The following is a 22,073-nucleotide window of genomic DNA, read 5'->3' as shown; positions in this document are numbered from 1 at the left end:
ATTTGTGCTGGGCCTCACTCTGACAATGGAGGAGCCCCAGGACACAAAGATCAGATTGTGAATGGGATGGGGAGTTGAAGTGCTGAGCGGAGGTGTTCAGGTAAGTAAAGACGGACTGAGCGGAGGCGTTCAGCGAAACGATCGTCCAGCCGGCGCTTGACCTCGCCTATGTAGAGAAGTTGACACCTGGAACAGCGGATACAGTTGATGTAGTTGGAGGAGGTGCAAGTGAACCTCTGCTTCACCTGGAAAGACTGTTTGGGTCCTTGGATGGAGTCGAGAGTGGAGGTAAAGGGACAGGGGTTGCATCTCCTGCGATTGCAGGGGAAAGTACCTGGGGAAGGGGGGGTTGGGATGGGAAGGGACGAGTTGACCAGGGAGTTTTGGAGGTAACGGTCTCTGGGGAAAGCAGAAAGGGGTGGAGATGGGAAGATGTGGCCAGTTGGGGAAAATGTTGGAGGATTATATGCTGTATGTGATGGCTGATGGAGTAGAAGGTGAGGACCAGGGGGACTCTGTCCTTGTTACGAATGGGGGGAGGGGTAGCCAGAGCGGAGCTGCGGGATATCGAGGAGACCCTAGTGAGAGCCTATTCTATAATGGAAGAGGAGAACCCCCATTTCCTAAAGAATTAGGAAATCTCCGATGCCCTGGTATGGAACACCTCATCCTGAGCACAGATGCGGCTAATGAAGGAGGAATTGGTAGGGGATAGAGTCTTTACAGGAAGCAGGGTGGGAAGAAGTGTAGTCAGGATAGCTATGGGAGTCAGTAGGTTTGCAGTAGATGTCGGTCAATAGTCTGTTTCCTGTGATGGAGACGGTGAGATCTAGAAACGGTAGGGAGATGTCGGAGATGGTCCAAGTGAATTTGAGTGCAGGATGGAAATTAGTGGATGAAGTTGATGAAGTCAGTGAGTTCTGCATGGGTGCAGGAGGTAGCACCAATGCAGTCGTCAATGTAGCAGAGGTAGAGTTTGGGGATAGCATAAAGGGTGTCCACTGATTAGACTTCATCCACTGGTTTCCGGAGCAGTGTGCTTTCCAAACATACAGGAAATCTTTTATTTTAGTGGGTACAGCATTGGAAATGATTGTGCAATACAGTCATGCCTTCCTGCCACATTTCCACCCCAGAACATGCTCTATCCATTCATCTCCGTTGTAAGGGATCGCCTACTTCACCCACAGGATGAGAATGTTTACCTGTTGGAAATGGGTGACTTCCTACCTGAAGTGCAATTTCTGCATGTGCAACATATCAGGCCTTATTTGTAAATGAAGGCCAGCTGCCATAATGGTCTTAGCTGATCTTTGGTAGTATCGGGGGGAGGGGTGGCGGTAGGGGGCAGGCAGTAAAATAGTAGTGAGACCTATTACTCAGCCAGTTCATGTAACACATTATCTGTCTTGTAAGTTTCATTGATGTGAAAATTTGGCAAATTACCAGAAAATTTAACTAGAGATTGACGTGTTGGTCAAGAGATTGACGAGATTGGTGTTATCTTATCAATTGGTCCTTTTTTAAAGAAAATGCAATCAGTTGTACAGTTAAGGGGTATTCTTTCAATTATTATTTGTCAAATGTGGAAATATTTGGTTATTAAAGAATTAAGCAAATGCGTCAGCTTCTTATTTTAAGAGGGCTTGTATACAAAAACAGGGATGTAATGCTGAGGCTTTATAAGGCGTTGTTAAGGCCGCATTTGGAATATTGAGAGCAGTTTTGGGCATCATATCTGAGGAAGGATGTGCTGTCTCTGGTTAGGGTCCAGAGGAGGTTTACAAGAATGATCCCAGGAATGAGTAGGTTAACCTATGATGAGCGTTTGTCAACATTGGGCCAGTACTTGCTGGAGTTTAGAAGAATGAGGGTGGACCTCATTGAAACATGCAGAATAGTGAATAGATAGTGAATAGATAGGCTTGGATAGAGTGGATGTGGAGAGGATGTTTCCACTAGTGGGAGAGTCTAGAACTAGAGGTCATGGCCTCAGAATTAAACAACATTCTTTCAGGAAGGAGATGAGAAATGCCTTTAGTCAGAGGGTGGTGAATCTGTGGAATTCTTTGCCACAGAAGGCTGTGGAGGCCAAGTCAGTGGACATTTTTAAGGCAGAGATAGATTTTTGATTAGTACAGGTGTCAGAGGTTATGGGGAGAAAGCAGGAGAATGGAGTTAGGAGAGATAGATCAGCCGTGATTGAATGGCAGAGTAGACTGGTTGGGCCGAATGGCCTAATTCTACTCCTATCACATGACCTTATGACCTTTCATTTCCTGCATTTATGTCGATGCTGCGAATAATACCTGCACGTTTAAAGTCATCCATTGCTAGCAATTTTATTGTACAGATAGTCCAAAGGTTATGTAATGGTTCAATTTCTCAGGACTGTTTGCAGGTGTTTTCTCGATAGCTCAGAAATTGTCATTTTCTACATTAACACAGATATAGCTCTACATGCACTTGCTGCAATCCTTTCATTTTATTAAATAACTACTGTAACGCTACTCATAATTAAACTGGTGGAACATATACTGTATTCAGTCATTAATAAATATCATGAGACATTTTATTATTTTTACTTGAAAAATGTTTTTAAAACATATGGGATAATTTGGAAAAAGTTGTATTTCTGTAAGTCTGGTCATTTGTAACCTGGGGAGCCACCGCATTGTGCGCTTTCTTTTGCTGCAAGTTACTCCATTTAGACCCATTAAATGTGCTTGCTCTGTAGTCATAACACAATATGTGCCTTTTGAAATCGCTATTCTTAAAGCATTGTTCATATGGTAAATTGTATTGTCAATATATAGTTCCATTTATGTTAAAAGTAAATAAGAAACACGTTTCCAATAAGCCCTTGAATGGTTTATTTGGTATAATTGGTTAACATTGAGAAATTCAAACCATATCTATTACTTGATGCAAGTTGTTATTTATCATGTGTTGAGATTCCTTCACCTGAGCTAGAGAGCAAACAAGGAGTCATAGTCAGACAGCGTGGAGAAAGGCCCTTTGGCCCAACTTGCCCATGCCGACCAACATCCACAGTAGTCCCACCTGCCCGCACTTGGCCCATAGCCCTCTAAACCTATCCTATGCATCCATATACATCCAAATGTCTCTTAAACGTTATGATCGGATCAGTCTCAACTACCTCCTCCAGCAGCTCATTCCATATACCCACCACCCTTTGTTTAAAATATGTTACCCCTCAGGTTCCTCACCTTAAATCCATGTCCTTTGGTTCTCTACATTAATGAAAACTGAGAAACACTGTGTAATTTAAACGAGTGTAGATCCATGTTGATAATGATCTCTATTGTGAGAAGCTTGTTACTGTCAGTACCAATTCATTGAGTTCCAAAGCATGATGCCATTGAGTGGTTATGATGCCGCTGAGCTGTCACAGCAGATAATCAAATTACAGAATAAGCAGTAAGCCTGAAAGTAATAAGAACAATTTTTAATTAGCTTTTTACATTCTACAGAATTCTTAAAAAATAAAATAACTATGACTAGTTAATTGAAGTATACTTAAAAACCTTACAAGAAAATAAGAAATTTAAAAAATATATATTTTTTAATGGATTTGAATGTGGGATCTAGAATGCACATATGCAGTACAATATGAAGATGCGAGAGCCAGATAGTTCACTAAGTAATACTTGTACCTGGAGATGCCATTTAAAAACACAACATTTTCAGTGTCTTTTTCAGCAAATCTAATTCTTAAGTTCCTTAAATTCATTTCAGATCAATGTCTTGACTACTTGAGAGAAAGTTGCAAATATCTAGCTTATGGAGAATTGAATCACAAACAGTGTCCACGGGATTTTTGTGTTAAACAATGCATGCATGGAAATTTAAAAGTTGCTGTCAGTTTTCTGATGTAATGATAGCTGTCATTGCTACTGCCAAATCCAAGGCATTATTATGGTTAATGACACATATAAATAAATAACAAAAGTACCTATTTATCTTACTGTAGTGCATTAGTTGTGACAGCAACTGAAGAAAAAAACCTAACAATGTAAGTTCTCCAGATTTTCTTTGTATATTTCCAAAGATTATCTCTCCCAACATCACAATAAAGCATGCATGGTAATTCTCAAACATGTGCTTTATATGTTTTATACGACCATGATGTGATTGATTCATTTGAAGCTGGTTAATCAGAATACACTGGTGGAAACAGAATCATCCCATTTATCAGGCCATCTCCATTAAACAAAGCTAATCTGCTCTGATTTAAATACTTCAGGAATCAATTGGTGTCTAAGAAAATCTTTCCTACAAAGAAATATCTCCATCAGTTACAGTCCCCTGCTCCATTAACAGGCATCAATTACAGAACGCTACAGATATAAAATCAGACATAAGATGAGGTTTAGTATTAAGAGTATAGAATGTTTTAAAAGGCATAATTTCCTTTGAATCCCAGTACAATATAGTTAGATGCTGCCGTATTCCGCTTGTCTTGTGTTATATTCTAGATTCCCTGTGGCTACCTGCTGCTCAGAATGCAGTAAGACATGTTGCTGACATTTATACTGGAGTACTAGTAGTCTTATTCATGGAGTTGCCTGGAGCTAGCATGTTCTCTGACCATTGAGCAAAATGACAAGATGCATATCTGACTGCTTACGGCCATGATTCTTTGCCAGAACGTTAGCCCTGAAGTGATCAGATTACTGCAATAGTTTGGCTTCTGAAGAATATTAAAAGCACTCATCTCAGTTAAAAGCATGAAAATTACACTCCTGCTGTATCACCACAGTTGCTGTTAAACTTGAGTCTTGTCATATTGAAGAATTATATGAAATTCATACTGTTTAGGAGGAAAATAAAGGCATTATTTATAAGGTATTTTATTCTTTTGTGACATTCAGTGAAATAAAACTTGATGTCACTGCAATTCATATCAAGTGCTAGAATAGCATTTTGGACCTACAGTTTGATGCCTACAGTGACAAAGTTTCACTGAAGATATGATGAAATCACCCTCAGTAAAAAAAGATCAAAAATAGGATTGTCTTAAAAATGACACATTTCCAGGTTCAGATGATGTATGTAAAGCTACAAATTATCATATCATATCCTTATATAACTATAAAACTCTGATCTTGGATGTGTGTGTGTATTTATTTGTTTGTATTTTTTCACTTCTCAAAAAAACGATGCTCTAATGGTAACGTTTTTACATCTTCCTGTAGAGATTTATCCCGTGAAGTCAAAAATCACCTTACCTGAAATATTCATGCATTATTTTTCAAGTTATTAATCGAAATGTTCAAACATCTCAAATAGCTTAGAAAATGAAACCGCTGGCTTTGGCTGATGACGTGATGACGTCACAATGGCTGCACGTTGTGTTCACGCGTTGCGAGTCACGTTGCCCAGGGCCGCCCACTCGCAAGCAGGGCCGCCCGCTCAAAAGACGCCGTAAATCGGAAACCCAGCTCCAAAAGGCAGCAAGCTCCCCTGCCTCTGTGTCCCTCTCTGTGCCTCTGTGTCCCTCTCTGTGCCTCTGTCTCCCTCTCTGTGTCCCTCTCTGTGCCTCTCTGTCCCTCTGTGTGCCTTTGTCTCCCTCTCTGTGTCTCTGCGTCCCTTTCTGTGCCCCTCTCTATGCCTCTTTTTCACTCTCTGTGTCCCTCTCTGTGCCTGTGTTCCTCTCTGTGGCTCTGTGTTCCTCACTGTGCCTCTGTGTCCCTCTCTGTGTCTCTGTGCCCCTCTCTGTGTCTCTGTGTCCCTCTCTGTGTCTCTGTGTCCCTCACTGTGTCCCTCTCTGCCTCCGTGTCCCTCTCTGTGTCCATCTCTGTGCCTCAGTTTCCCTCTCTGTGTCCATCTCTGTGTCTCCGTGTCCCTCTCTGTGCCCCGTGTCCCTCTCTGTGTCCCTCTCTGTGCCACCATGTCCCTCTCTGTGTCCCTCTCTGTGCATCTGTCTCCCTCTCTATGCCTCTGTATCCCTCTCTGTGCCTCGGTCTCCTTCTGTGTGCCTCTGTTTCCCTCTTTGTGTCCCTCTGTGACCATCTGTGTGCCTCTGTTTCCCTCTTTGTGTCCCTCTGTGACCATCTGTGTGCCTCTGTGTCCCTGTGTCCTTCTGTGTGCCCCTCTCCCCGCCCTCTCTCCACCCCTTTCCACCCCTCTCTACCCCCCTCCCCCCCTCCTCTTGCCCCTAATCCTCTCCCCTCCCCCTGGCCTCTCTCCTCTTCCCCCCCCTCTCTCTCTCCCCCCCTCCTCTCCAATATCAAGGGGGGTGGTTATTGTGTGCGTGTGGAGGGTGGTTACTGTGTGTGACGCTACAGGCCGCCCCCACGCAACCGCCGTTGAGGGGATGGGACCCAACGGGTCCCCCTTGGTCTATTAAAACTATTAAAACTCTGATCTTGGATGTGTGTATGTTTGTGTGTAATCACATCTTCGCGAAAAATCTACACGGTAACGATAACATTTTTATATATTCCGGTAAACCTTTTACCCGTCGAGTCCAAACTACTTATCTGAAAATTCCATGCTTTATTTCTAGAGTTATTCATGAAAATATTTTAAAATACTTTGAATTTAAAATGTTTTTTACTTTAAAATCATTCCTCAGAGCTTCCAACACACTTTGGTACAAAGTTGCATGACAGGAACACTGGCACCACTCTGAACTTTTCAGCTCAATGGCATCTCACAGCAAGTGCACCCGACATTTGCAACAATGTTGCCATCATAGCTCCTGGCAGGACAGGAGTGGGAGTGGTATTGCAATCGGGGATTGATATTTTTTTTTCAACTCCAGTTCTGGGGGAGGCTCACGAGCTATGATCTTTGCTGAGGAGTGCTCGAACCTTACCTTCGGCAATGGGTTGAATTGGAAGACCACGCCTCCCGTGGGGGCTACGGGTAGGGGTCGGGTGCGTTGGGGGAGCAGACCCAACGGGTCTAGTCCTAAAACTGCACACAATACTCCAGGTGTGGTCTCACTAGGGCCCAATACAACTGTAGAAGAACAGACCTCTTTGCGCTTAAATCATGCCACAGTCAACATATTTCGATATCTTTGAAATTGTCCATCTTTGTTCTCCTTTACATCTACTGTTGAAATCTTCTGTTACCTTCTGGATCAAATAATTGCCCTATTTGTCTCTTATCCTGCAGACATAAAATCCAGAATCTAATATTCTTCCATGTAAATCTTGTCCCTTACTAAATTTGCTTCCCCATGATCCAGTCTTTGGTGTCCTCATCTGTAAATACCCTTGTGCTTTAATTAATCTCTTTAACAAAGTGCCCTTAAGTTTTTCTAACAGAATGAGATGCCTTTTCTATATTAAAATGACTATATTTGTGGTTGTTGATTATAATAAGGCAGATGCCATGACTTTCATGAAAAGTTGAAGCATTATTATTTGTACATCAAGGGTTGTAGTGATAAAGTTGCAGTCCATTTTGTGCAACCAGAATATCTTTTCAGAGATATTTGAAACGATTAGTTTACCTGCCACATTGTTCCTTGTGTCTTTAATTCATTCCTAACCTCTACTCTGTCACAAATTATTATTTTTGTTATTTCCTTCCCTTGCTTGTCTTTATATTTGGTTAAATATTATTCCTAGTGGAAGATAATTTATCTGAAATGTTGGTCTGTTTTTCTCTACCTTGATATGGTTTATACGGTGGGATTTTTCCAGCACTAGATACATTTTATTTTTCCCTAATTCTTTACATTCACTTTGTTCCCCGCAGGCGTATAGTTTTGCCATGGGAAGTTATCCAGCGAATGGACTGCCATTCATGATCAATGGATTGAATTTGCAACACATTGGGAAACTTCATAGTGGGATTGGTGAGTAAATTAAAGTTACTATTCATCTAAAATCATCAGCATAATCATGGAACAATCTGGACGGAAACCCCACATGTGCATATTATGTTATTTGCATTTCAAACACAGGGTAGACATGTTAAGCAGTTGGTCTTAAATAGAATAACTGTCAAACTGCAGTTCAGTATTTAGCAAATTATTTTTGTTTGTGAATTGGTGTGATAATTTGGTGAAATTAAGTTTTGCATGGATATTCAAAACAGAATATTGTAACAATTTCATATACCAAAAGAAATTGATGTGCCTTCAATATTTGAGAATCTAATCAGCATTTCCTAGGTGATCTTGGTATCTCTGCTTATGCGCCACTGTGCCGTCCTCGATGAGTTCAGAGGTTGGAGTTCAGAGCCAACTCTGCCTGATGAGCGATTTTAAGGCTCTGATCAGGAAAATGTAGGTTTAAGCAAATTCCTTGAGGGATGTAGGACTAAACTTAAGAAGGTAATCAGGAGGGTAAAAAGACGATGAGATATTCTTGGCAGATAAAGTATTGGTCAATCCTACAAAATATGTTAAGAACAAAAGGGTAACAATGGAGAGAATAGACCCTCTTAAGCATCAGTGTGGTCATCTATGTGTGAAGTCATGGGAGTGGGACAAGGTCTTAAAGTAATATTTACATAGTTTACTAATGACAGGATCTTGGAAGCTATGCTGTTCAAGGAAGAGAACAGTGATGTCCTGAAACATATAGACATTATGAAATGGGAAGTATTGGTGTGCTTGAGACTCATAAAGGTGGATAAATCCCCATGTCCCAAACTGTGTATCCTAAAATGTTGTGGGAAGCGAGAGAAGAAATTGCTGGGGATAGACACAAAAAGCTGGAATAACTCAGCAGGTCAGACAGCATCTCTGGAGAAAAGAAATAGGTGATGTTTCGGGTTGAGACCCTTCTTCAGACTGAGAGTCAGGGGAATGGGAAACGAGAGATGTAGATGGTGATATAGAGAGATATAGAACAAATGCATGAAAAATATGTAAAAAGTAACGATGATAAAGGAAACAGACCATTGAAACAACGATTGCAGACAATGAAACTCACCAGAACGACAGTGAAACTAGTACAATGAATAGGGTGGGTGAGGGACAGAGAGAGAGAAGGGGTGCAAAGGTTACTTTAAGTTAGAGAAATCAATATTCATACCATTGGGTTGTAAGCTGCCCAGGCTAAAAAATGAGATGCTGTTCCTCCAATTTGATGCAAATTTGAACAGTCTGCCACGTGGGACCGTATCAAAGGCCTTACTAAAATCTATGTAGACTACACCAAGATACTATCCTTCTCAAAAAATGTAATTGTTAGTCAGATGTGATCTTCCCCAAAAGGGGCGGCACAGTGGCATAGCTGGTAAAGCATCACAACGCCAGAGATCCAGGTTGAAGGCTGACCTTGGATGTTGTAAGTGTGGAGGTTCTCCCTGCACGTTCTCCCTGTGACTGCGTGGGTTTCCTCCGGGTGCTCCGATTTCCACCCATATCCCAAAGACATGCATGTTTGGAGGTTAATTGCTCTGTAAATTGCCCCTAGTACGTAGGGAGTAGATGAGAGAGTGGGATAACATAGAACTAGTGTGAATGGGTGATCGATGGTCAGCATGGACTCGGTGTGTTTGTTTACATGCTGTAGTTCTAAACTAAAACTAAAACAAAACATCTCCCTGATTTGTCTGTGCTTTTCTGAAGGAAGGATTATATTGGCCCTGACAATGAATTCCAATAATTTGCCCACCACTTAAGTTAAATTAACTGGACTATAATTAGTTGTTTTAATCCTTCCTTGCATTTTAAATGATGGTACAACCTTACTTATCCTGCAGTCGTGATTGGAGAGGATCTAAAAATTGTAGTCGGTTTTTAGAGTTTTTCTAAGATAAAATTCATCAGGGCTCATGATTTATCAATTTTCAAAGATGCTAAACACATAGATACGTCTGTGTTACAATGTTTATCCCATCCAATATTTCACACTCATTCAGTGTACCACATCAATAACATCCTTCTCTTTAGTGAAGACAGTCACAAAATATTACTTAAGGTCTGTATCCACTTCCCTCACCTCTACACACTGGTCGCTTTATTGATTCCTTGTAGACCCTATTCCATTCTTTGTTATTGACTTGCTCGTCATGCAATTATAAAACATCTTTGGATTTTTTTAAATTTCATCTGTCCTTATTTTTACAGTCCTTCACTTTTCTTTCCTAATTTCCCTTTTAATTTCATTTCTACACTTCCTATACTTTTAGTTTTCCTGTTATATTAAGTATTCATGCTGGATATACATATCATTTTATTTTCATTCTTAGCTTAATGCACTGCCATGCAAAGCCTCTAGATTTGGCAATCTTGTGCTTTATCATAGTGAAAATATGTTCATGTCGAGCCTGTTGAAACTCCATAATGCCATTCACTGTTCTGAGACCATCAAATAGCTGTTTCTGGTCCATGTAGGCCAAGTCATTGTTTAGTGTAAGAAACTTGGCCTATTCTTATTTTAGTGTTTTTATCATCACTGCAAAATCTAATTGAAGTATGATAATCTGAATTCAGAAAAAATCTATATTTAGAACCATGGTTTGTAACTCTTCAACCTCTCTAACGATATTAAATTCAGTCATTATTATGGTCCTTATTCATAAATTGTTTTCTTACATTCGTAGCATTACTGCTCATCATTAAACCTGGTATAACTTTATATTTTTTCAGTATTACTACATCATTCTAGAAATTAATTGAACATTTGTATCCTCTTCTATAAGAACATTATTTCTGTTACATGCTTTTTTAATATATGCATGATTTTAATGTTTTTTATTTTATTTTAATTTTATTATTTATTATTTTAATCATCCAATACTCATAGAGTGAAACATAGCATTTGATTGGCGTGATTGTCCAAAAATATTAGCACTACGCTTGTGAGATTCACATTCACATATAAGGAGAACACATCACAATTAGGGGCATCTTTTCTGCTAGGCTCTTGTTTTGACAATAACAGACATTTTTATTACTCACTAGACTAAGTGGGACCCGTTGGGTCCCTTTGTTACATGGGAGGCCTGGTCCCCCAACGCAATATTCCACCACTAAGCCATAGCCCCCAACTGCACATGATCGGCTGACGGTCCCGCACTAATGGCAGAAGTTAAGTTAAAGTTAATAACTTTGCATTTAATATTTTCATTACCTCGCCATCTCTCTTCCTATTCCTATCCTCCTCCATTCCCCCTCATCCCCCAACACTCCGTCCCCCTCCTCTTGACACTCCCTCTTCTTTCACCTGAGAGACAGCGAGAGGGAGGGAGGGAGAGAGGCACAGAGAGAGGGATGGATAGAAAGAGAGAGGGAGGGGAGAGGGAGGGAGGGAGAGACGGAAGGATGGAGGGAGGGAGGGGAGGGCGAGAGGGAGGAAGAGAGAGAGGAAGAGAGATGGAGGAAGAGAGAGAGAGGGAATAAGAGAGGGAGGGAGGGAAAAAAGGAAGGAGGAGGGAGAGAGGAAGAGAGAGAGAGAGAGAGAGAGAGAGAGGGGAGGGAAAGAGAGGGAGGGGAGCGAGAGAGGGAGGAGAGAAAGGGGGTGGGAGGGAGAGAGGGAGGGAGACTGGGAGAGGGATGGAAAGAAAGAGGGGGAGAGGGAGGGAGTGAGAGGCAGAGAGAGAGAGTGATGGAAAGAAAGAGGGGGAAGGGAGTGGGAGGGAGAGAGTGAGAAAGTGAGGGGTGTATCAGTTTTACAATGAATAGGGAGGGAGAGGGGATAGAGAGAGGGGGAGGGAAAGAGAGTGGAAGGATAGAGGGAGGGGGTGGGAGGGAGAGAGGGAGGGAGGGGAGAGTGTTAGGGAGAGAGAGTGGGAGGGAGGGAAGGAGGGCTCGTCCTTGACCCCGGACCCAGGCTCGTCCTTGGTTCCATCCCAGGGCGCGGCTTCTTTTTTGGCCCTGGTCATGCCCCATCCCAAACCCCGAGCGCGGCCCACACTTCAGCTCCATCCCCAGGCTTGGCTCGGCTCCAGCCCAGGCCCAGTCCCTGGGCTCGTCCTTGGCTCCAGTCCCCGGGCTCGGCCCGCGGCACTTCCCTCCCCACCCGGCTGCCACTACTCTTTCACCGCGGCGCCCCGGTGGCGACCTCCAGCCGACTGACAGAGGGCAAGGCCAATTAGTGCGGCGATGGTGCAGGAAGAGGCGTCGCCTTCCCGGCGACACCCCTTCCTGACTGCATGGCTGGCTACTGACAGGAAAGGAGACCAATCTGTGCCTGTACAGTTTTTAAGATTTTCAAACCTGAATAACTTTTACAATATATCATCGATCGGAACAAAACGTCGCACTTGAGCACAAGAGAATGGTGAGTAAGGTGGCGAAACATCATAGCGCTATCGTGTATCGTTTTTACGAGATAGAAAAACCATGCAAACCGGAAGAGCACAAGATCAGAGTTTAGTTATGTGTAGATAAATAGATAGATGCGAGTTAGTCTAATGAATTTTAAAAAACAGTTCATGTAAACTTTCCCTTCTCAAATGTGACAATGAACGTGAGATAGTCTTTATCTTTGTCGGTATAATTTTGGAATTCCAAACAAATATGGAATTCTGGCTTCTGATCCTCATGCAAATCCACCGTCTGATTATTTTTCACTGATGCTGCACAATCCTCGCCTTATGTTATGGGCTCATTATTGTAATTGAATGTGTGCCTGACCCTAGGTGATTGCAGATCACCAACATCTAGTGCAAATTAAAAGGTTCTCAAATAAAATTCTTACATTCTTGCAACTTTCATTTAATTGATTTTAGAGGTGAAGTTCAATTTAAATTAGTGTAGTTCACTCTTTGCTGCATTTATTAAATATACACTAATGCTCACAAGTGCAAATGTTTTGCCTTTAGGATCAAGAATGATTTACAGTTTGTGTTGTATTTCTGACTCTTGTTAACATTGCATATAATATGCTCTGAGAGGATTAGATATACTTTTTCTTTAATTCTGTGCCTGATTTTAACTGCTAAGGCTTAAAAATTCTTCACGGCGATTGGAAGAAAGAAGTTTTTCATCATTCCTCAGGCTAAACATGACTCAGTTCCAAGTGTTGGGAGCCTAATCTAGACACCAACCGGCAATTTCTAATTCAAATCCATCCATGGATTATGGCTTATGAGGTGTTTTTTTTTTACAGTTTGAACAAATTTCTATTAAGAACTAATTTGTGTAAAAAGTGATCACTATCAATCACATTCTCCAAGTAAAAAAAAATGGACCTGATCATGTCTTTGTGGAAACCACTAAGAAACCATTTTTAAAAAGCTTTGCTGTTAGAATATTGACCTAAAATTGTTGATTAAATCAAATTTTAACAATTGTGTCATTGTCTGCTGCTTTTTCATCTATACAACTCTTGCATCTTTCAATAGCTTATTTTAATCTGTTTAGTCCCCACTTGGTTGATCTTCTTGTTCCAAATTAAAAGTATGAAAACTGACTTTCCTAAGTTTCTTACTTTTTGGCTCACTTTCATTGAACAAAGTAGATGGTAAAGAGGCTTTGGGATATTAGATGTGAATCACTTGCCAGACGATGACCACTCTCTGCCCGTCTGCAGCTATCATTTTTTATATGTCTCCAGCCAATGGTGACCTCCAGAAGGAGCAATCTCAGCTGTGGTGATGCCTCTGAAAGTCAAGGATAGGTCTTTTAATATTAATTCTCTCTTTTGAAGTAAGTCAATATGCTTTGTAAGATGCTCGGCAGACGTAAGGAGACCAGAAAGTCAAAGATGGATTAAATGATTGGGCAAAAACTAGGCAAACTGAATATTACGTTGGAAAATGTGGAATTGTCCATTTTGGCAAGAAAAATAGAAAGTAACATGCTAATAAATAAACAAACTATCCAAAATCTGAGAATTTGCAGTTCTCAGCGAATTATAGGGATCCGATCTGTGTGCCCAAGTGATTGATTCACAGAAAGCTAGCACGCTGGAACAATAGTCATTGGGAAAGTTAGTGCTTTATTGGTGGGGGAACTGAATATGTAAAAAGAGCTGTTTGACTTTGGTTATATTAGTCTTGTCATTTAAGGAAGGTTGATTATATATTGGAAGCAGTTCAGAGAAGGTTTACCAGACTAATACCTGGATTGGGCCGGTTGCCATTTGAAAAAGATTTGTCAGACTAAGTTTGTTTCTGCTGGAGATTAAAAGAGTGAGAAGTAACTTGTTTGGAACCACTAAGATACTTAGGGGTATTGAACGAATGGATGTAGAAATAAATGTTTTTTCCTTTGAGAAAATATAGAACCAAAAGGTTACTGTTTAAAAATAATGACAAAGCAGCAAAATATTTTCTCTTGGGTGAATGAGAGTCTTTGGAACTTTCTTCTTCAAATTAAAATAGTCTGAATATTTTTAAGACATAGATATTTCACAAGCAAGAAGGTGAAAGATTCCAATGTGTAAGTGAAGTGGAGTTGTGGTTATAATTAGATCAACCATGATCTTATTCAATCATGGAGCAGGCTTAAGGGGACAGGTGGCCTATTCCTGCTCCAAATTCATACGTTCGTATGAATGTCATTTATTTGACAACTCCAGGGTTTAGCAAGCAAGTGCTTAAGGAAAACAAAACAATGTATTCATCCAGGAGTGCTGATCCATCTTAGCTTCCGTCTGAGATTCTCAGCCAATATAATTCACTCCATGTGAATGATTTATAAACACTGGGTACAGCAAAGACCAAGAGACAAAATATCAGACTGGAAAACATCTTAGTTATAGTACAGAAAACCTGTGCTCCCAAACTAGCTGCACCTCTAGCCGAGCTATTTCAGTATAATTATGACAGTGGTATCTACCAGGCACAATGGAAATTATCCAGGTCCATCTTGTCCACAAAAAGCAGTTCCAATTAAGTTAATCCCTATCCGATCAGTCCACTCAGTCATCGGGAAAGTGATGGAAGGTGTCTCCAAGAGTGCAATCAAACAAAACTTACTGACCAATAAGTTCAGTTTGTTTTTCCCAAGATCATTCGGTTTCAGATCTCTTCACGTGGTTGATCCCAATAAAGACCAAAGAGCTGAATTCCAGAGGTGAGATAAGTGTGATTGCTCTTGACATCAAGGCAGCATTTAACAGTGAGGCATCAAAGAGCTCTGGTCACAATAGTCATGTTATCAGGGGGAATTCATTCTAATGGTTAGAGTGGTCCTGGTGGCGGCGCGACTCGTTGCAGCGGCTCCTACAGCCTGTCTGTCTTTTTTTTATTTTTGTCTAGTTAAATGTAGTGTTTGTGTTTTTTTAAGCTTGGTTTTAAATGTGTATATGTGGGGGGCGGGGGGGGGGGAGGGGGAAACCGTTTTAAATCTCTTCCCTGTCAGGGAGACCCGACTTTTTCCCTGTCGGGTCTCCGTTGTCATTGGGGCCTAGCACCGTGGAGCGGCCTCCAACCTGAACGACCCGGGGGCTCGGGAGACTGCGGAGCTGCGGACTACTCACCATCGTGGGGCTGGCCGGCCTCGGAACGTGGGGAGCGGTGGTGACTCGCTGCTGCGACTCGACTCCTGGGGCTCGGAGGCTCCAGCAACGCAGCTGCAGGTCCGGTGGACTGGGACATCGGGAGCTTGCAGGTCCGGGGGGAGAGAGAGACCGCTTCCCGGAGCTCCCGCAACGCGACTTCTGCAGCCCGTGTCGCGGGGTTGGAACGACCCGGACCGGGACCGTACATCACCTGGCGCGGCTTCATGGCCGTGGGACTCACCATCGCACGCTGGGGCTCCGACCTTGTACTTTCAGACCGGGAGCGGGGCCGTAAATCGCCCCGCGCGGCCTAAAATGGCCGTGGGACTTAGCATCACCCGCCTGGAGCTTGGACATCGGGAGAGAAATTGAGAGCAGGGGAGAGAAAAGACTCTGCCTTCCATCACAGTGGGTTCACTGTGATGGATGTTTGTGTGAACTTAATTGTGTGTATGTCTGTAGGACATTGTTTTTGTTTGTATGGCTGTGGAAACAAAATTTTGTTTGAGTCTCACTGGGGCTCAAATGACAATAAATTTGTATTGTATTGTAGTCATATCTGCACAAAGAACAATGATTCTGGTTATTGGAGCTCCCATCATTCAGGATATCACTGCAGGAGTTCCTCGGGAAAGTGTCCCAGGGCCAACCATCTACGGCTGCTGCGAAGTGATGATGCTTGCTGACACTTGCAGAGTGCCCAATTCCTTTTGTAACTCCTCAACAAGTGAAGCAATTCATGCCTATTGCAGTAAGACCTGAATAACATTCAGCAATTGGCTGATAAAGTGGGAAATAGAACGGCCAAATCCGATGCAGTAGAGCCTAACTTTTCATTAACATTACCATAACTGTTTGAATTACTCGTGTTGTTTTACTCAGAGTTAATGAGTATCCTAAGATCATAAATGTATCATGAAAGGGAAGGTTGGTTTGTAACTCATTCATCCAGAATGATGATAGGAAACAATCCATTGTAGCATCCAGCTGTTTTGTCAAATAATTTCACTGTTTATGCTTTGACAATTTTTATTCATTCTCACGAGGGGCCATTGTTTTTTATCCATACTAAACATCAGATTCCCTTGCTAGGCTTTTTAAAGGGAAATTAAGAGTCAAGTTAAGATCACTGTCATACATAGCATTGTAAGAAATGATGATAAAGCACACACACCAAAATCCTATACTTCCAGCAGCGGAAGTCCGCAGGAACTGGAGGACAGAGATGTGTGGTGTGTCCGTCACCGTTCCCGTTGGAAACCAGCGCCACTGCGTCGCTAATGGTTTCAACGATGATGAATGAATGAAGAGTCAAGTACTATGATGGTGGACAAGAGGGAAATATTGATCAGGCTGGACAACGTTTTTGTTTCTCCTAGGAAGTTTAATAATCAATTGGATTTTTACACAGTCTGACAGCTTTGTTATCACTTGCGACAGTTTTAATTACAGTTTTTTTAAAACGGAATTCAAATTATCCAATAATCCCCATAGGATTTAAGCATGCATTCATTTCTGCCTGGTCTCCTCTGGATTACTTATTTTGTGGCCTAATCTGTACCACAGTAACATAATCTACTTTACCACCTTGCATTATTCTATAGTCTATTCCACAGGTTGTCTCGAGAAGATTCTCTCTGCATTGTATTATTTTACCAACTTTCATTAGTGGCACCCATAAACTTTCATTTAAATTAATATTGATTTCCTGTTGTTCTTTTAAAACTTTACAAGAGCATTTGTTAGAAACATTTTATTATCCTCAAAAGTGCCATTTTATTTTTAGATTTTCTCAATGAATAAGTTCCTGTCACCTATTGTTTGCTAGTTCTTGTCCCCCCCCCCCCCCCCCCCCCCAACTCTTAATATTGGCTATCTCCTATTTACACGCATAGTCCTGAACAGGGTCTCGGCCCAAAATGTCGACCATCTGTTTATCTCTACAAATGCTGCCTGACCCGCTAAGTTCCTCCAGCAGCTTTTTTTGTTTGCTCCAGAGCCCAACATCTCCTTTCTCATGGTGTCCTGTCACCTGAAATTAGCTTCATGGCTATTTTCATGCCGTTGTCTCCTGTATATGGGCATTTATTTTGTTTCCAGTTAACTGAACGATACACAATATTGAAATTGTGGACTGACCAGAACACTATAAATGTTCAAATTGAAACAGAAAGTGTTATAAATACTTAGCAAGACAGTCAGTCTTTGTGGAGAGAGAAAAACAGAGTTAACATTTCAGGTTCATAACCTTTCAACAGACCTCCATCTATCCTTTTGTTCTACTGCACTGGTCATGTGGTTCCACATCCCTTTGGCTTTATATTTTTTTGTTCTGCAGGGGTTGGGGTATTTATTATCGATTGAATTTTGGATCTTTTCAGTTTCAACCTTAATTATTTGAAGATCGTTCATGCCGTGTCTATGTTTTCTACTTACCATCCTTGAATCCGGCATTTTGCACCTCTCTGCATTAAATTACAAGTGTCGTTACTGAACTATTTGCATTTGTTCTCGAACTCACCCCATAATTTCATCTTTTAATTTTTAGTTCATTCCCACTATATTTTCAATTGCAGGTTTGACCACATAATTCAGTTTTGGTTTAATTCCAGCATGGAGCCCTAAGGCAGTCCACTCAATACTCTCCCGTCCCACACCCTGTCTGACATAAATCCTCTTAACAAACACCCGTTGTTTTCTTCCCTTCAGCTAGTTTCTTTTACATGGGATTTACCTTCATGCATTTCTTACAAAGATTAGGACTCATGGGATTGGGACTAATTTATTAACATGGATTGTTCATTGTGTAATGGACAGAAAACAATAATCGATCATTTTATGGGGATGTAGCTGATTAAATGCTGCGAAACTAGAGTTTGTTCCCATTTCTTTACAATTTACATCAATAACTTAGATGAGATGATGGAATGTAATATATCCATGTTTGATTATAATGAAAAATAAGAATGGAAAAGTAAAGTGTAAGAGACTAATTAGGTGATTGGGGTAGGAGATGCAGATGGACTGCAGAAGGGAAATTATGAAATTATGCACTTTGGTTGGATGTAAGAAAAGGCAAAAAAAGGTTTAAGGATCTAAAAACCATAAGTTAGTATTTAGAATGGTTTTAGTGTATTTTTACACAGATCATAAAGCATTAACATTTAGTGCAACACACAATCAGAAAATTACATGTTAATTTTAATTGCAAGGCTTTGGAGAATAGTTCCTCCTACTAATGGACACCTTGATCATACGAGCAAGGGCTTGGGAGACAGGTGGATGGAAGTTAATTTGTCAGCTCCTGCAGAACTACAGGCATCTTCAGCTTTGTGTCCTTCTCTTCCATCCTGAGGCTGGGTCTTGCTGAGCTGCGCTGAGAGCACTGAACAGACTCAATTGCTTATTCTTGATTCTCATTGCACCAAAAAAACAATTCAACTAATTACATTTCAAGTGCGTTAACTTTGGAAAGAAAAATGAGATAGACGCTTTAATTTTATGTGAGCTAGACTTATTCAGCAATAGTACTAACTGTAAATTTAAGCATGCACTATGATGATTTTCAAACCATTTAAGTTGACATTTGTATTCTTACCATGCATATGTAGCAGATAAGGAGCACCTGGTCAACAGGACAAATAACAGGTTGACAAAAAATGCTGGACCCGAAACATCGAAAATTCCTTCTCTCCATTGATGCTGCCTCACCCTTTAAGGTTATCCAGCATTTTTTGTCTACCTTCGATTTTTCCAGCATCTGCAGTTCTTTCTTAAACAGGACAATAACTTGTTTGACATCACACTATATGGATATTGAATCCTTTTTTACATGGGTTTGAAAGGAGTAGGAAAAAAATGATGTGTATTGAAGAGAATAAACATGTTAGGAGAAAACCAATCTCAATCTCTAATAACCATCTGCCCTTGTTTCCATGACTCATTTTATGTTTTTTTTAGACTTATTGCTACTCTTGTGCCATTTCCTTTCCTTCTCTCCAAGGGCACCTTAAGCTCTGAATTTCAAAACCATAAAATTAATCAAATGTTCAAAGTGCCAATATTTTTAGTTTTGAAGTATATTTTGTTTCACTGATATGTCTCAGATTTGCCTCAAGTACAGTGACTATAGGAAGCTGTTTAATTTAGTAGCAGTAATCCCCCACCACAAAAGTGTCAAATCAATACAAGTTAAGGAGATTAATTATTTAGACCCCACCAGCTTTTAATTAGTTAGCTATTTCTGAAGAATGGATTTGGTTACAATATTGATGTGCAACAATATGGTTACCTCATTGTTAAAACTCACATTATACAAAGTTTGCCTGCATTTTGAAATATTTTCACAGACTATTTTCATTTTGGATATTACATGTAGTTTGAAGAAATCTTCTGAACTTTCCTCTGAAAGGGACATACTAGATATCCAATGTTTCGGCTTTTTCTGAATGATTACATAATTACTTGAGTTAAAATTTGAACCAGGCTCAAATTTAAACATGATAATAACAAAATGCATACTTAGTTATAGATTCTTTATGCCAAAAATTATTGGATCAAACTTTTGACTTACATATAATAGAATTGAGACACCAATTCTGCATTATAATAACTTTAAATACCTGCTTTTGAGATGTTAACAATTGAGAATAATTGGAAGAAGCAATCTGTATTTTCCATTCATTGCCCCATTACAGGTAGGATGTAGAGGCTTTGGAAAGTGTGCAGAGGAGGTTGACCCGAATGATACCGATGATAAGGGGACACCGAATAGAAGAAGACAAAATAAAGAGAGGCATGGATAGGATAAGCAGCCTATCTTTTTCCCTTAATAAAATATCTAATATTAGGCATAGCTTTCAGATGAGAGGTGCAAAGTTTAATGAAGATATTCGGATTTTCTAAACAGGGGGTGGTAAGCACATGGATCGCGCTGTCAGGGAAAATAGTGGAGGCAGATTCAATCGTGGCATTTAGGAGACTTTTGGGTAGGCACATTAATATTCAGGGAATGGAGGGATATGGTTTATGTTTTGGCAGATAAGATACATAATCAGGTCTTGGCATCATATTGGGCACAGAGGGGCCTGTTCCTGTGCTGTACTGTTCTATGTTTTGTTCTCTGGCTTTTGCTGTATCGATTGATCTAAAACATTTCTGGATATTACATGGAGTGAATCAGATTGGCTCAAGATTAGTTTCTGTGATGAAGGAAATGTAGGAAGGAAACTATGATGGATCATCTACTCATTACTGAAGATAATTAAATTACTTCTGCATTTATCTTTGCAATCCTGTCTGACTCCATAATTGTTGAAGTATTTTTTTGTTTGGATGAGGGATGTAGATGGTGAGATTGTTTTCTGCTCAGTCTATAGAGCTGTTGCTTGACAGTTCCAGCATCCCGGTTTACCAGTGGAGCTTTAATTTTCCAAAACTCTGAGATTGGGAGGCAAGTACTGACACCATTCATATTCTCAGGTGGACTTGCATTCAGTCTAATGTTTGTGGAAAATGGGATGAGAAAAGGGTATGCTTGGGTGCTTTTCACATAGTGATAATCAATCAGTTTAATCAATTGAGTGGGAAATGCTGGAAATTATGATGAAGTGTTTCAGACCACAATCTTTAACTGTTTCTATTTCCACAGATACTGCCTGAGCTGTTAAGTGTTTCTAGCAATCTGCAGTTTTGAGATTTTCAGGAATCTTTACCCTGCCCCAATGTGCTATGAATTACTTTTTCGGTTGAGGAACCTTATAATTATTATTCTGTTGATATTATTTTGGTATTTTGCCAATTGCAGAGATTAATTATAGCCTCTGAGTAGAATACTACCTGTTCTTACAGCCGCTCACTCTGTGATTGCCAACTTAATACTAAATAATGGAAAGATTTGTGCAATGGTTTAGTTAGTTTAAGCTTTATGGTCTGATTTGTGATGTACTCTGCTGAAAAATTTAGTGCTTGCTCGCCTTGATTTGCTTTGCCAATCAGAATCAGAATAGATAATCCTAGGATTTTATTAGGCTCATATGTTGCTAATTGTCCAAAAGTCTAAATATACTGATGTGCTGTAAACCTGAATTATTACCTATCCCTTCCAGCCTATCTACTGCTAATCCTCTTGTAGTCATTGTTTTATTTCTAGTCTTTCCAGCTCCTCTTTTTGGTATGTAAAACAAAGTTGATGAGAGATGGTAAATAGTTTAAAATTGAGATTCGATTGTATGTGAAAGTTTGGAAGTAATTTTATATCTCAACATTTCACAGTTATGGTTACCATAAAGCAAGATTATTTATTATGGTAATACCCTCCAGTGCTTGGAATTGAAATCCTACTAGTTGCGCTTTCACTTTCAGTCAATGTATCAAGTAATTTCTGCTGGTTGGCCAAAATAAGTGTGAACTTCGTGAAGTTTTAAGTGCATGTTTGAACTAAATCCAGTATTTTTAACCTGGTTTTAAAACACATCGTATTAGCAAATGGCCATATCCAAAAATAAATTTGACTTGCTCGATGCTGAAATTATGAGCATGTCAACTTTTCAGTAATTGCAATTGTTTACTGCAGTCTGAGCTTATGCTTAAAATTAAATGTTCTTTTTTGATAAATATTAAGTGATAATTGTTCCATAGAAATTAAATGTGTTAAATTATAGTCACGGAGTCATACAGCATGGAAAC

General features: G+C 40.4%; 1 protein-coding gene across 1 annotated transcript in view; it reads left to right on the top strand.

Annotated features, from left to right (window-relative positions):
• Positions 1-22,073, top strand: part of eri3 (ERI1 exoribonuclease family member 3) — a 298,681-nt gene that overhangs the window by 118,367 nt on the left and 158,241 nt on the right. Inside the window, exon 7 of the mRNA XM_033028710.1 lies at positions 7,738-7,837. Coding sequence (XP_032884601.1) covers positions 7,738-7,837 — 100 coding nt within the window. The remainder of the gene's footprint in view (positions 1-7,737; positions 7,838-22,073) is intronic.

Source organism: Amblyraja radiata, chromosome 10, assembly GCF_010909765.2.
Source record: "Amblyraja radiata isolate CabotCenter1 chromosome 10, sAmbRad1.1.pri, whole genome shotgun sequence".
NCBI classification, from domain to species: Eukaryota; Metazoa; Chordata; class Chondrichthyes; order Rajiformes; family Rajidae; genus Amblyraja; species Amblyraja radiata.
Note: the sequence above shows the minus strand (reverse complement) of the source record. Positions and strands in the feature narration are given on the sequence as shown.